This window comes from Capra hircus, chromosome 25, assembly GCF_001704415.2.
Source record: "Capra hircus breed San Clemente chromosome 25, ASM170441v1, whole genome shotgun sequence".
Taxonomy (NCBI): Eukaryota; Metazoa; Chordata; class Mammalia; order Artiodactyla; family Bovidae; genus Capra; species Capra hircus.
The window spans coordinates 18,653,240-18,668,039 of record NC_030832.1 but is presented as its reverse complement, the minus strand read 5'-3'; the positions used below and the strand labels follow the sequence as shown (position 1 = coordinate 18,668,039).

The window sequence follows — 14,800 nt, the reverse complement described above, 5'->3', positions numbered from 1 at the left end:
TACAATGGAAATCTACTCAGAGAAAAAAATGAAATGCCATTTACTGCAACATGGGTGGACGTAGAGACTATCATATTAAGTGAATTCAAACAGAGAAAGACAAATATCATATGATATCACTTATATGTGGAATTTTTAAAAATGATACAAATGAACTTATTTGTAAAAAAAGACTCACAGACATAGAAAACTAATTTATGGTTACCAAAGGGGTAATGGGTTAAGAGGGATAAATTGGGAGCTTGGGATTAACATATATACACTACTATAAATAAAAATAGATGAGAACAAGGACCTGCTATATAGGACGGTTCAATATCTCATAAAAATATACAATGGAAAAGAATCTGAAAATTATATATTTATATGCTATATATATATAGCTATATATATAGCTATATTTATATTCATATATACATATATGTATATGGTTATATATATATATTTGTATATAACTGAATCATTTTGCTGTACACTTGAAACTAACACAGCTTTAGTCTGCAACCATACCACCCTAAATGTACCCAATCTCCTCTGAAACTAACACAACTTTATGAATCAACTATGCTTGTTTTAAAAAAGTTTTCCTCACAAAGAAAAAAAATCTAACTATGTATGATGATGGATTTTATAAGAATAGGATCAGTTATTTTTTATTTATTTTTGGCCATGCGGGGTCTTTGTTGTCTTGCCTGGGTATCTCATTGTCGTGTGCCAGCTTTTTCTAGTTGTGGCAAACAGGGGCTAGTCTTTGTTGCAGTGCATAAGCTTCTCATTGTGGTGGCTTCTCTTGGTGCAGAGCACAGGTCCTGCAGCGCACGGGCTTCAGTAGTTGCGGCTTGCGGGCTCTAGAGCTCAGGCTCAGTAGTTGTGGTGCACAGGATTAGTTGCTCTGTCCTAGGTGGAATATTCCCGGACCAGGAATCCAACCGGTGTCCCTGCACTGGCAGGTGAATTCTTAACCTCTGGATCACCAGGGAAGTCCCTGGATCATTTAATATTACATGCATTATATATTAATATATACAATCTTTATTATAGTCATTTTATAATGTGATCATTTCACTATGTGTAAAAATTGAATCATTACATTTTATACCTGAAACAAATATAGTCTTTGTCAATTGTACCTCAATTGAAAAAAAAGAAACCACTTTTAGAAACCAGTATCTCCTGTTGTGAATGATGATTATCTGAAGTTCAGAAGGTCCCTCAGTTTCACTTTAGTCTCCTAGTTTAAATAAAATTAGATTTAATGTTTTTATTTTTCAATAATATGATATATAAAAATATATATTTTATTGTTAGATTATATTAATATAATTCATATATATTTGTGTATATATCTATATGATATATAATATTAAATGATCCTATCCTAATAAAATTCTTTCTTTCATGTACCTATACTTCCACCTTCAATATGTTTGTATGCCTCAAGAGAGAAAGGATTGCTGTTGAAAGTAATCTCTGATTGTGAGATTTGGAGCCTTTTGTTTTCTCCCTTTTTTGTTCTTTTCAATACTTCCTGTTTATAACATATATTATATATATTATTTATATTATCATTATTTGTATAATCAACAACTATTATTTTTATATATATAATAAAATCATTATTCTTTAAAAGATGTTTTTCTAGTTTATACAATTACCAATACTGATAGTCATACATTTCAGATGCCTACGGCTGAGGTAGTTAAATATCTCAAATATGAAATGTAAACCTCTGATGTGCTAATAACTTGTTCTATTTCTTTGGGTCCAGGAAGCATCTATGATTTTTATTTCCTCAAGCAAGCTAGTGGACATTGGTGCACATGGACAGAGTATATCACCAAAGAGGAGGAAAATATCTCCGCAAATGCAAAGGTAAAAGAGTTATTGGTCATAGAACCTCAGTAATGACCTGATATTCAGCAGAGTGGAGACGTTAACATCAGATCTGGGTTAGTTAAAGAAATTACTTTAGAAAAAGTGAAAGAATTTACTTTAGAAAAATGTTCAGACATGACTTGAATTGAGCCTTCAAAAGCATGGACTTTATTTTTATTTTTATTTTTTACTTTATTTTACTTTACAATACTGTATTGGTTTTGCCATACATTGACATGAATCCACCATGGGTGTACAAAGCATGGACTTTAGAATCAGAGAGTCCCAGATTTCTTATTCAGTCTTCACCCTCTCTGCCTCAGTTTACTCAGCTACACAATAGAATAAAAAATATCTAAATAATGGTTGCAAAGATTGAAGACATTATGCATGAATCTGTGGCATTCACATTGTGCTAGATCATACTGTTGCTATTCTAATTATTGTCAGCATGAACAATTCCAGGTGGTCATCAGTCCCCTTCTCAGATATCTCAGCCAAAAAGATCCTTGCCTTTTCTTTAAAATCCCAAGAGAAAGATTTCTTTAATCAGAATTCTCAGAAAAATGGATACTGATTAAATAGATTCTCTGGTTAGCAGAAGATTCACTTACAACTCCTACTCATTTTCTTGTGGAAATTTTTCCCAGATGTGCACTTTCATGCCTCTACTTGCATATCTGGTGGACAAAATTTATCTTTCTTGGGGTAATTGTAGTTTCTTCAGGCCCTAGGTAGAGTAGTAGATGGTGGATGGAAATGTGGAAATTTTGGAAACAAAATCAGACACCAGACAGGACCACAGTTGCTTGTGAGAAGGGTGCCACAGGCAGGAGTGAATGTGTGATGAGTTCAGGACTCACATGGAGACTGAAAAGACTGTAAAGAACCCCTCAGCACTGAGGTTCCAAGCTTTCATTCTCCTTAAAAGAGCTTCATCACCTGAGCTCCAGGGGTGTGAAATCTTGCTGCTGCTGCTGCTGAGTCGCTTCAGTCGTGTCCAACTCTGTGTGACCCCAGAGACGGCAGCCCACCAGGCTCCCCCGTCCCTGGGATTCTCCAGGCAAGAACACTGGAGTGGCTTGCCATTTCCTTCTCCAATGCATGAAAGTGAAAAGTGAAAGTGAAGTCACTCAGTCATGTCTGGCTCTTCACGACCCCATGGACTGCAGCCTACCAGGCTCCTCCATCCATGGGATTTTTCAGGCAAGAGAACTGGAGTTGGGTGCCATTCCTACAAATGAGTCAAATGCAGAAAATATTTTAGTTATGCAGGGAATTTTTCACTTGTCAAAAAGCTGTTCTAGCCCCTGAAAATAAAAATCTATGAAATCCAACTTGCTTTAAATTCCCAGTCTTGATACTTGGTTTAGCATTCAGTATCACTTACTGGCTATGTGACTTTGGCCAAGTTGGCCATCTTCCAGTCTCAATTTTTTCATCTGAAAAAGTGAGCTAATAATACAGCTGCCTCAGAGGGCTATTGGGAAAACTGCAGGGAATAACACAGGCAAAACATCCATAGCTCAATACCTGTTAATTCTCTTCCTTGCCACTTCAATTTCTCTGTTCTATCTGCTCCTTTTACACTGGTCAAATTATTAATCAAAATAAGGCAAGCTTAGTCTAACAGTATACACACAGCCACCACATTGTGCAGTCCCTGTTGGTGCCATTTGCATTATGGTCTAGTTTTGCTTTCAGCTCAGTTCAGTTCAGTTGCTCAGTCGTGTCCGACTCTTTGCGACCCCATGAATCGCAGCACTCCAGGCCTCCCTGTCTATCACCAACACCCAGAGTTCACTCAAACTCACGTCCATCGAGTCAGTGATGCCATCCAGCCATCTCATCCTCTGTCGTCCCCTTCTCCTCCTGCCCCCAATCCCTCCCAGCATCAGAGTCTTTTCCAATGAGTCAACTCTTCTCATGAGGTGGCCAAAGTACTGGAGTTTCAGCTTTAGCATCATTCCTTCCAAAGAACACCCAGGACTGATCTCCTTCAGAATGGACTGGTTGGATCTCCTTGCAGTCCAAGGGACTCTCAAGAGTCTTCTCCAACACCACAGTTCAAAAGCATCAATTGTTTGGCACTCAGCTTTCTTCACAGTCCAACTCCCACATCCATACATGACCATTGGAAAAACCATAGCCTTGACTAGACGGACCTTTGTTGGCAAAGATAGGGGCACCATTTATATAAACCATAGTGTGGGTGGTGCTCCCTAGAGTTACACAGCACAGTGGCTCCATGCTCACTAGCCTCTTCCAGTCTAGACATATAAGTAGACTTCAGCATATGATTTAGATCTTACTACCCCTTCCTCTGTGGCTACTCTCTTGGCTCAGTGGTAAAGAATTTGCATGCCAATGCAGGAGACGCAGGTTAGGTCCCTGGGTTGGGAAGATACCCTGAAGAAAGGAATGGTAACCCACTCCAGTACTCCTGCCTAGGAAATCCCATAGGCAGAGGAGCCTAGCAGGCTAAAGTCTATGGGGTCACAAAAGAATTGGACATAACTTAGTGACTGAATGACAGCAGACCCCTTCCTCTACCCATCATTGGAGGGACCAAAAGCAGCCATATGGTTGATGATAGAGTTCAAGCTCAGAAAAGCCAATCTAAAGCAAGGTTTTCTACTCAAAGTAATAGAGATTCTAGGAATCCAAGACCAAGCCCTTAGAGCCCAATTGGAGTCTGAGTACCAGGAAGACTGTTGTGATTTCCATATTGCTAAAGGGATTAATAGGAGGAACCAAGAATATGAGCCTTAGGAAAAGCAGATGAGAAATAAGCACAAGGAATGGGGGTCAAGGGTCATACCTAACCCTTCTTGGACAGGCAATATAGATGGCATATGGGAGGTGGATCTTTCCTAGGGCAAGGCAAACAGCATGGCTCAAAGAAAAGGTCTCAGAGGGCAGCAGCTGTAGACCCAGCCTTACTATAATTGGTGTTTATAATATGACATTTCAGTAGTTAAGAATACAGACCTTGGGATCAGACAAGCTGGGATTAAAATCTTTGCATTTCTGTTTACTTGCTGTGTTGGTGAGCTCTGGATCTGTTTTCTCATCTCTAAAACAGGGACAATAGACAGTTATTGTCTATATTTACATACAAGATTTCATTTAACCTTCAGAACAGCTCAGTGAACTAGATGCCATTTTTATCCCCATTTCACAGATGAAGAAACTAGGCTGCTAGAGAGGTAAAATACTCAAAATTATAAAGATAAATAAGAGACAGAGCTGAATGGATAGTAAGGATAAAACTCAAGTCTCTTGAATACCAAGACACAATCTCCTGGTCCCAGTATCAAGACTCACCATGTCTTTGTGGCACAGGTCTCAGAACTCATCATCCCCACCATGGAGACAGCCCGACAGTCCTTCTTCTTGAAAACCTACCTGGACCATGAGATTCCAATGCTGTTTGTAGGACCCACGGGCACAGGCAAATCAGTCATCACCAACAACTTCCTTCTTCGCCTTCCCAAAAATACTTATCTGCCCAACTGCATCAATTTCTCTGCCAGAACTTCAGCCAATCAGACGCAGGATATCATAATGTCCAAGCTGGATCGCCGGCGGAAAGGCCTTTTTGGGCCTCCCATAGGGAAGAAAGCAGTGGTATTTGTGGGTAAGGCACTGGCCTGGAACTGGAAACACCAAATTCTTCTATTTTAAATTGCAGCAAAACAGAATCTCCCTTTGTAGGACTGCTGTATATTCATTTTACTGTCTATGGAAGATAAAATATTTCTTGTTAATATAATTCCACATTCCTTCCCTCCCCTCCTATTTTCTTTCCTTCTTTTCTTCCATCTTTCCATCCCTTCTTCTCTCCTTCCTCTCTTTCTTGCTTCTTTCATTTTTTGTTTCTTGTCCTTTCCTTCATTCATTTCCAAGTGCTTTTAAGTATGTACTATATGCCAAATTCCATGTTGAGGCGTGGTGCAGGCCTTTTTGCCTGTGCGAGGATCCCAGTTACTCCTGGGATGAAGTTGAGCCCATGGATCAGGCCAAGTTCCTTTGTAGTGACAGTAGTTATGTTCAGAAGGGGATTGTAGTGTTTGCTCTCTTGTGTCTTCAGAAGCAACTCACACACTGTGATAAGCTTCTATTCCATTAAGTGCCGGATAAATATGTTATCAGTGTATGAAGAAATCTAATAGTTGCCAAATAAGCACATTGTTTACAAAGCACTTCCTCATTTATTTCTTTTGAGCCTCACAACCCCTTGAGTTTACTGGCCATCATGATCACTTTGTTGTTGTTATTCAGTTGCTAAGTCATGTTCAACTCTCTGCGACCCCATAACCGCAGCAAGCCAGGCTTCCCTGTCCTCCATTATTTCCCAGAGTCTGCTCAAGTTCTTGTTCATTCAGTCGATGATGCTTTCTAACCATCTCATCCTCTGCCACCCACTTCTCCTTTTGCCTTCAGTGCTTCCCAGCATCAGGGTCTTTTCCAATGAGTTGGCTCTTCGCATCAGATGGCCAAAGTATTAGAGCCTCACTTTCAGCACCAATCTTTCCAATGAATATTCAGGGTTGATTTCCTTTAGGACTGACTGGTTTGATTTCCTTTCAGTCCAAGGGACTCTCAAGAGTCTTCTCCAGAACCACAATTTGAAACCATCAATTTTCCAGTGCTCAACCTTTTTTATGGTCCAACTCTCACATCCATACACAACTACTGGAAAAACCATAGCTTTGACTATATGGACTTTTGTCAGCAAAGTGAAGTCTTTGCTTTTTAACACACTGTCTAGGTTTATCACAGCTTTCCTTCCAAGGAGAAAGCATCTTTTAATTTCATGGCTGCAGTCACCATCCGCAGTGATTTTGGAGCCCAAGAAAGGAAAATCCGTCACTGCTTCTACTTTTTCCCCTTCTATTTGCCATGAAGTGATGGAACTGGGTGCCGTGATCTTGGTATTCTGAATGTTGGGTTTTAAGCTAGCTTTTTCACTTTGCTCTTTTGACCTCATCAAGAGGCTCTTGGCTGCTCTTCATTTTCTTCCATTAGAGTGGTATCATTTGCATATCTGAGGTTGTTGGTATTGCTCATGACCATCTTGATTCCAGCTTGTGACTCATCCAGCTTGGCATTTCACATGACGTACTCTGCATATAAGTTAAATAAACAGGGTAACAATATACAGCCTTGTCATACTGTTTTTCCAATTTTGAACCATAAAATTTGAACCAATTTTGAACCAGTAATTTGTTCCATATAAGGTCCTAACTGTTACTTCCTGATCTGCATACAAGTTTCTCAGGACACATGTAAGGTGGTCTGGTATTCCCATCTCTTTAAGAATTTTCCACAGTTTGTTGTGATCCACACAGTCAAAAGTTTCCTCGTAGTCACTGAAGCAGCAGTTTTTCTGGAATTCCCTTGCTTTCTCTATGATCTGACGAATGTTGGCAATTTGACCTCTGACTCCTCCACCTTTTCTAAACTCAGCCTGTAAATCTGGAAGTTCTCAGTACAGGTACTGCTGAAGCCTAGCTTGAAGGATTTTGAGTTAACTTTACTAGCATAGGAAATGAGCACAATTGTCTGTTAGTTTAAACATTCTTTCTTTCTTTCTTTTTTTTTTTTTTGCACAGCTCTTCTTTGGGATTGGAATGAAAACTGACTTTTTAAAAAATCTGCTTTACTAGTCAATTAAATGAGGCTCTGAAGGTTAAATTCCCTGTTCAGGGTCAAACGTCTAGAAAATTCTGGAGCCACAAGACAAAACCAGGTTTCTTGGTGCCAAATACATTATGTTTTCTACTCTCTTACTGCTGATTCATAGAATTCTCATTTAGCAATTCCCTGCTCTTCTGCATTATCTCATGTTCTGTCTTTAAAATTAAGGTATTGATAGTAAATGTGGCGTGTATTTATATCCTTGCCAATTAACAACAGCTCCTTAAAGGCAGGGATCATATTTTCTTTTCCCTTTCTTGTCCTCCCTGTCTCCTTTGTCCTTTCCTCTCATCTGTTCTCCCTTCCTATTTTTATGGTATATCCAAAAGCAATTTAAGCTTTGCAGTCAAACAGACCTATGTCGAAATCTCACTTTTTAACCCTAAGTATATTATTCCATTACCTTCAGTTCCTCACCTCTAACATAAAGGTAATACTACCTTCCTTATAAAGTAATCATCTTGAGTAGATGAGATACCATGTATAAAATTCCTAAAGTGTTACATGGCACAAAAATGGGCATTTAGTCAATGCTCATTGGAAATTATTGAGTGCCTTCTATGTGCCAGTACTGAACAATGTACTATTGGAGAAAATCAATCCCTACCCTGGAGGAAATCACAATTTATCCTTGCCTTTTTTATTTTGCTCTTCAGAAACCCTAGCTTGAATCCTTTCTGTTATTGGAGTTCCCACTATTACCTGGTGGTAAATTAAATACTCTGTCAACTTTCTCACCATCATATCCCTAGAAATTAACAAAATGTCTAGCACATAGTAGCTATATATATTTTGGGTGAAGGAATGAGAAAAATTTTATTATCTGTTAATGCCAATCTATGCATCCTTCCACAGAGGATCTCATGCGCAGAGATCTCAATAAATGCACAGAGATCTCAATAAATGCACAGAGATCTCAATAAACCAGGAAAGCCAGAACCCTGGAAAATCTCTTCCATTATGGTGAAAATGTCCACTGGCTGAGCCCTACCTAGAGTGAGGGTATAACAATTGAGTATGGACTCTCCCATGGAAGGATAGTCATCTGCTACCTCCTGAAAGAGCAAAAGATCCCATAGATTTACAATCTGTGGCCATTACGTCTTTCCCCAGATGACCTCAACATGCCAGCCAAAGAGATATATGGAGCACAGCCCCCCATTGAGCTCCTACGGCAATGGATTGACCATGGTTACTGGTTTGACAAGAAGGATACTAATAGGCTGGACATCGTTGATGTGCTGCTTGTGACAGCCATGGGCCCTCCTGGGGGAGGAAGGAATGACATTACTGGTATGTGAAGGAGAGAGTTCATTACTTTTTGCCCCACCCTGCGGAACCAGACCATCTTTGTGGATGGGGGGCTAGTTCAAGGCAGTCTGTCCTGGTGGAAGATAGAGAAAGGTATATTCAGGCCAGAGACACTTGAGTTAGATTCAAGGAGTGGCATTTGAATATGCCATGTTGAAAGTTGTATGAAATAGGATGAGAAGATGAAAAGAGGATTTGAGGAGTTTTTGGCTAGGCATAGAGGAACAGAGAATCTCACAAAGAGGTAAGTTCTGTGTGGTCAGCTTGTGTTCTAGGAGCAAGGCTAGACCAGAGGTTCTCAACTAAAGGTGGATGACAGATTCACCTATTGTGTTTCTTACAATTCTTTGGAGCCAGATAGGCCTAAATAAAATAATAATAATAAACAAACAAATAAATAAGATTTTCAATTCATTTACAATTGTAAACCTTCAGTTTATATATTTTATGTCAATTAATTCTCACTAAAACCAGTGAGGCAGGAGAGATCTATTCAAAAGGGAATGTCTGTTTCCCATACATATCAAGGAAATAGTAATTGCTAACATTTGCACAGCAGTTGTCAGTTTTCAAGCTATGTCACAAATATGACATATTGAAAAGATCTTAAAGACCAATGCCCAAAACTGCCAGGAACACATCTGTGGTCAAGTGAAACTGAGTCTATTAATTTGCTGCAGCAAGGGTGTCTACATAGCATGGAGAACCATGAGAGTGCCTGGCGAAAGGGCATTAAATGGGCTTGTGCTGGATGATGTGAAAAAGGCTTAAGAAACCAGGGACTCTGTACTAGATTGGGTAGTCTCAGGGAATGGGGACAATTTGAAGAGTAGGTATCTTAATTTTTTTTCTGTACTTAGTAAACAACTAGAGTCATTCATATTAGTTTTGGGGGAAGTTTTCATGATTTCAGAGCAAACTTGTTTCTGTCTTGTTCCATCATAGCTAGGGAGTGACCTCATTTGATGTTGATATTTAAAGAGATTGTGTTCACTGGAGAACCAACAGACTAGCTGATAATTGTCAGACCAGCTGCCAGCTGTTAGAGCTCATATGGGAAAACTGAGGCTCAAGGCATTATCATATGGTGGTGGAGAGCATGGTTTGGCAGAAGACTGATCTTGGTTTTGGTAACATGTAATAAGCATTAGCACACATTAAGTACTATTAGTATGCTTATTATCAAAAAATACATGAATTCCTCAAGTTCATCCAACTCTCCATATTTCCCAATCAATGTGTAAAATATTATTCCAGCATTTTTTTTGAAAAAAGGTAAACCTACATATGTCAGTACATATGGGTGATTAAAAAAAAAAACATAAAGAAATGCAAGATAGTAATTACTTTAAAATCAGGATAGTGGTAAGCTTTGAAGGGAGACAGGGAGAGGACTATGATTGGGATGGGATATGTGGAAGGGCTTCTATGAAGGGCTGGCAAAGTTGTATTTTCTGACGTGGATGGTAGATGTAAGGATGTTAACTTTATAATCTTGGTGATTTTCTGTATCTGTGCTTTACTCTATACAGTAAAATATTTTTTAAAAAGATATGCAGGCAAATCATAGAGACAGAAAATCTATTATTAGTTACCAAGGGCTGCAAGGAAATGGAAAGTGATGAAGGTAAAGGATTTCTTTTTGGAGTGATTATTCTGCTATTGATTATGATAATGATTGCACAACTAAAATACTAAATATTTATTGAATTGTGTACTTTAAATGGATGAATTTTATAGATATAAATGTATGGATATCTAATATTAGATACACAGATATAAATGTAGAGCTGTAAGAACACCAAACTAACAGTGATAAATTTGGGAGGGGAGAGAGAATGGATTTAGTGTGTAGGAGGAAAGGGTTACTTTCTATAAAAGTATTTCTGAATTATTTGATTATTTTGCAAAAATGACATATTGCCATTATCTAGTAACAGTCTTGAGCACTGGGCTAGCGCTATTACCAGAACTTCTGCAGTCATGGAGATGTTCTGTATCTATGCTGTGCAATACAACATCCACTAGTCACATGTTTATCCTTGAGAAGTTGATATGTGGTTGATGAGACTGAGGAAATACTTTTAATGTTACTTAATTTTAATTAATATAAATTTAAATAGCCACATATGGCTAGAGGCTGCCATGTTGAATAGCACAGCTCTAAAACGTAAAGGCAGAGGAAAAATTGTTCTATATCTTAGGGTTGCTACGCCCAGGAGGCAAGTGTGAGTGTGTGTGCACATTCATAACTTTGCATGTTTTCCAGGACGATTCACTCGCCATCTGAATATCATTTCCATCAATGCCTTCGAGGATGACGTATTAACCAAGATTTTCAGTTCAATCGCTGACTGGCACTTTGGAAAAGGGTTTGATGTGGTGTTTTTAAGGTAGGAGGTTCCTGTATTATTGGCCTGGGGTCCTCATTTCTGGCCCTTCCTTAACTGGTCTGCCTTCTCTTTCCTCCCAAGGTATGGAAAGATGATGGTACAAGCAACGATGACAATTTATAAAGCTGCAGTGGAGAATTTCTTGCCAACTCCCTCCAAGTCACACTATGTCTTTAATCTGCGGGATTTCTCACGAGTGATCCAAGGGGTATTGCTCTGCCCTCACACGCATCTGCAGGTCAGCTGCTGTCATTTCTGTTATCAAGTTCATTCAGTGATATCCTTGGCTATGTGGAATATATAATGATAATAGTAATAGCTAACTTTTATTAAGAATTTAATCTGTGCTAGGCATTGTGCTAAGGATTTTGTAAGCATTCTCTCATTTAATCCTCACAACAACCCAGGACTTAGAAACTGTTCGAAAACTACTGCCTCAGCCACCATGTGCCATTCATTCAAATAACTGACTGAATTTTCAGGATGTAGAGAAGTTTATCCGGCTTTGGATTCATGAGGTTTACCGGGTCTTCTATGACCGTCTGATTGACCATGAAGATAGACAGGTCTTTTTTAACATGGTAAGGGAAACAACCTCCAATTGCTTCAAGCAGTCTGTGGAAAAGGTAAGCAAGACCCTGTGATCTTTTGACCTCAGAAATTGCCCCAAATATGTGATCATGCTAGTCTCAGATTTCAGGCTCCCTTCCTAGTAGAGACTTTATTGTTGTTATTCAGTCACTCAGTCGTGTCCAGCTCTTTTGCAACCCCATGGACTGTAGCCCACCAGCTTCTCTGACTATGGGATTTTCCAGGCAAGACTACTGGAATAGGTTGCTATTTCCTTCTCCAGGGGATCTTCCTGACCCAGGAATCAAACCCGGATTTGTTGCATTGGCAGGCAGATTCTTGACCACTAAGCCACCAGGAAAGCCTAAATAGAGACTTATAGCTCTGCTTTCTGAATCTCAAGAAACAGTGTATTGAGCCAATTAGTCACTTGATTTGGTGATATACTGTTGTTTTTGTTGTTCAGTCACCAAGTCATGTCTGACTCTTTGCAACCTGATGGACTGCAGCCCTCCAGGCTTCCCTGCCCCAAGTAATGTAATAGTTGGTCCAATTTCACTTGACTTTCCAGGTAACATATAAGTTTAGATCCATTCACACTTATCATTTATGAAAAGATGTTTTGTTTGTAATTAACGTAAAATGCATTTTCAAGATCAAGTAACTTTTGAGTTAAAAAATAAAAACACCATGAATTTTTATTGTTTGATTGATGCCCTGTGTAAAGCCCAAGTGAAAGATTGTCTTTGTTTCCTATTTGTAAATATTTTCTCTTTTCCATTTTGATATAAGAAAAGTTTAAACCCTATATATTTGCATCATCTAGTTCTACCCCTACTTTTAAGAAGCTATCATTTCTCCATAGAAAGAGTGCAAGTGTTTCATATTTCATCCAGAAGCCATGTACAGAAGCACTGCTAGTTTCTAATATCAGAAAGAAGAAGCATCTAAAACATTTCTACTCTAGGTACAGAGTGGGGAACAGGGGTAAGGCCTGCACCTCTATTTGGTGAAGAAGCAAGTACAAATGATCTCACCTTTTGACCACCTCCTCCTGGGATCTTATAATCTGTCCATCAATGTTTTAATCACTTAGCAAACTGATTGACCCTTGCTTTCACACTCTTTTCTCAATTGTCCTTTCATCATAGTCTTTACAACCATCAAATGCACATATTTTGTTTAAAAAACAAAACTGTTGTGAACCATGACTTTGAAGAATGTGCTCAGAGGAAATAAACACATCTCCTGTTCCCTCCTTCTAGTTCCCACTACCACGGTAGTTGGAGTGAATGCCTGGCTGAGACTTCTCTTTTCCACAGGTCCTCATCCACCTATCACCCACTGGAAAGATAGTTGATGACAATATCCGTAGCCTCTTCTTTGGAGATTTCTTCAAGCCAGAAAGTGACCAAAAGATATATGATGAGATCACTGACTTAAAACAGCTCACAGTGGTCATGGAGTATTACCTGGAAGAGTTCAACAATATCAGCAAGGCCCCCATGTCCTTAGTGATGTTCAGGTTTGCCATTGAGCATATCTCTAGGATCTGCAGGGTCCTGAAGCAGGACAAAGGCCACTTGCTCCTGGTGGGCATTGGGGGCAGTGGGCGGCAAAGTGCCAGCAAACTGTCCACATTCATGAACTCATATGAGCTATACCAGATCGAGATCACAAAGAGCTACTCAGGCAACGATTGGCGAGAGGACCTGAAGAAGATCATGCTCCAGGTTGGTGTGGCCACCAAAAGTACTGTGTTCCTCTTCGCTGATAATCAGATCAAGGATGAGTCATTCGTTGAGGACATCAACATGCTTCTGAACACCGGTGATGTGCCCAACATCTTCCCTGCTGATGAGAAGGCTGACATTGTAGAGAAGATGCAAATGGCAGCCAGGACAGAAGGCGAAAAGATCGAAGTCACTCCTCTTTCTATGTATAACTTCTTCATTGAGAAAGTGAAAAAGAACCTTCACATTGTCCTTGGTAAGAATGAGAAAATTCGTTTTGCCCTTTTCCTTGGATGTTTCAGGATCTCCTTGCCCTAAGCCCAGTCCTCTTACAATGGTGCCAGAATTGATCCAGCCAAGGCACCTAACTTGACCAACAGTCAGTGCCTGGAATTCCTGTGCAAAATTCCATTCTCCTGAAAAACTACTTTAAACCTGTTCCACTCTCTTCAATTCTCTGATTTCTGCTCTGAACCCTCTCCTTCCTTTTAGTACATTACCCTGGCAGCCTTACAGAATAACACCTGGCAATTTTTCTGTCTGTGAATATCATCTCCAATCTGTCTAGAAGCTTAGGGGTCATGTTCAATACTTCTCTTCATTACCATGTCCTGTCAATTTTTGCCCTCTTGTGCTCATATCAACCCACTTATCTCTATCTCTGCCACCTTCAAATTAGCTAAGCTGCTATGAATATCATCTCACCCAGACCTCACCTCTATAGCCTTCTAACTGTTCTCTCTATGTCCACTCTGTCCATTCCAGACATTTAAGTTCCACTGAATCAGGATGCTTTCCACTGTCAGGATTTGTTTTTCTTGTATTGCAGATCTGTTCATTGTATATTTACATACACATACACACACAAATTAAAACACCTGAATTACTTTCCATTCAGATAAAGACCAAAGTCCCTAAGCTATAGTTTTATAAGACCACCTGCCAGTCTGTCCCCTGCATCCTCTCCACTCTCATCTCAAACCATGCTTCCCTTTCTTTTTTTAGCCACACTGACTTTCTCACACTTCCACCTATACATTATGCTTCCTCCTAGCAAGTGCCTGGTACACATTGAATCTAAATAAACAATTAACAGAATTTGGGGCATAGAATCCAAAATTTGTGGTAGGATGGAGATGAGGTCAGAAACAAGCTGATAGGGCCCCCACAGCAGCCTCCATAAGTAGCTATGTATAGGGCACCCATGGTTCCCTG

General features: G+C 39.5%; 1 protein-coding gene across 1 annotated transcript in view; it reads left to right on the top strand.

Annotated features, from left to right (window-relative positions):
• DNAH3 (dynein axonemal heavy chain 3) overlaps window positions 1-14,800 on the top strand; it is a 236,259-nt gene that overhangs the window by 155,903 nt on the left and 65,556 nt on the right. The window contains 8 exon segments of the mRNA XM_005697585.3: window positions 1,769-1,872; window positions 5,221-5,515; window positions 8,692-8,871; window positions 11,159-11,282; window positions 11,364-11,520; window positions 11,765-11,908; window positions 13,175-13,813; window positions 14,162-14,163. Coding sequence (XP_005697642.1) covers window positions 1,769-1,872; window positions 5,221-5,515; window positions 8,692-8,871; window positions 11,159-11,282; window positions 11,364-11,520; window positions 11,765-11,908; window positions 13,175-13,813; window positions 14,162-14,163 — 1,645 coding nt within the window.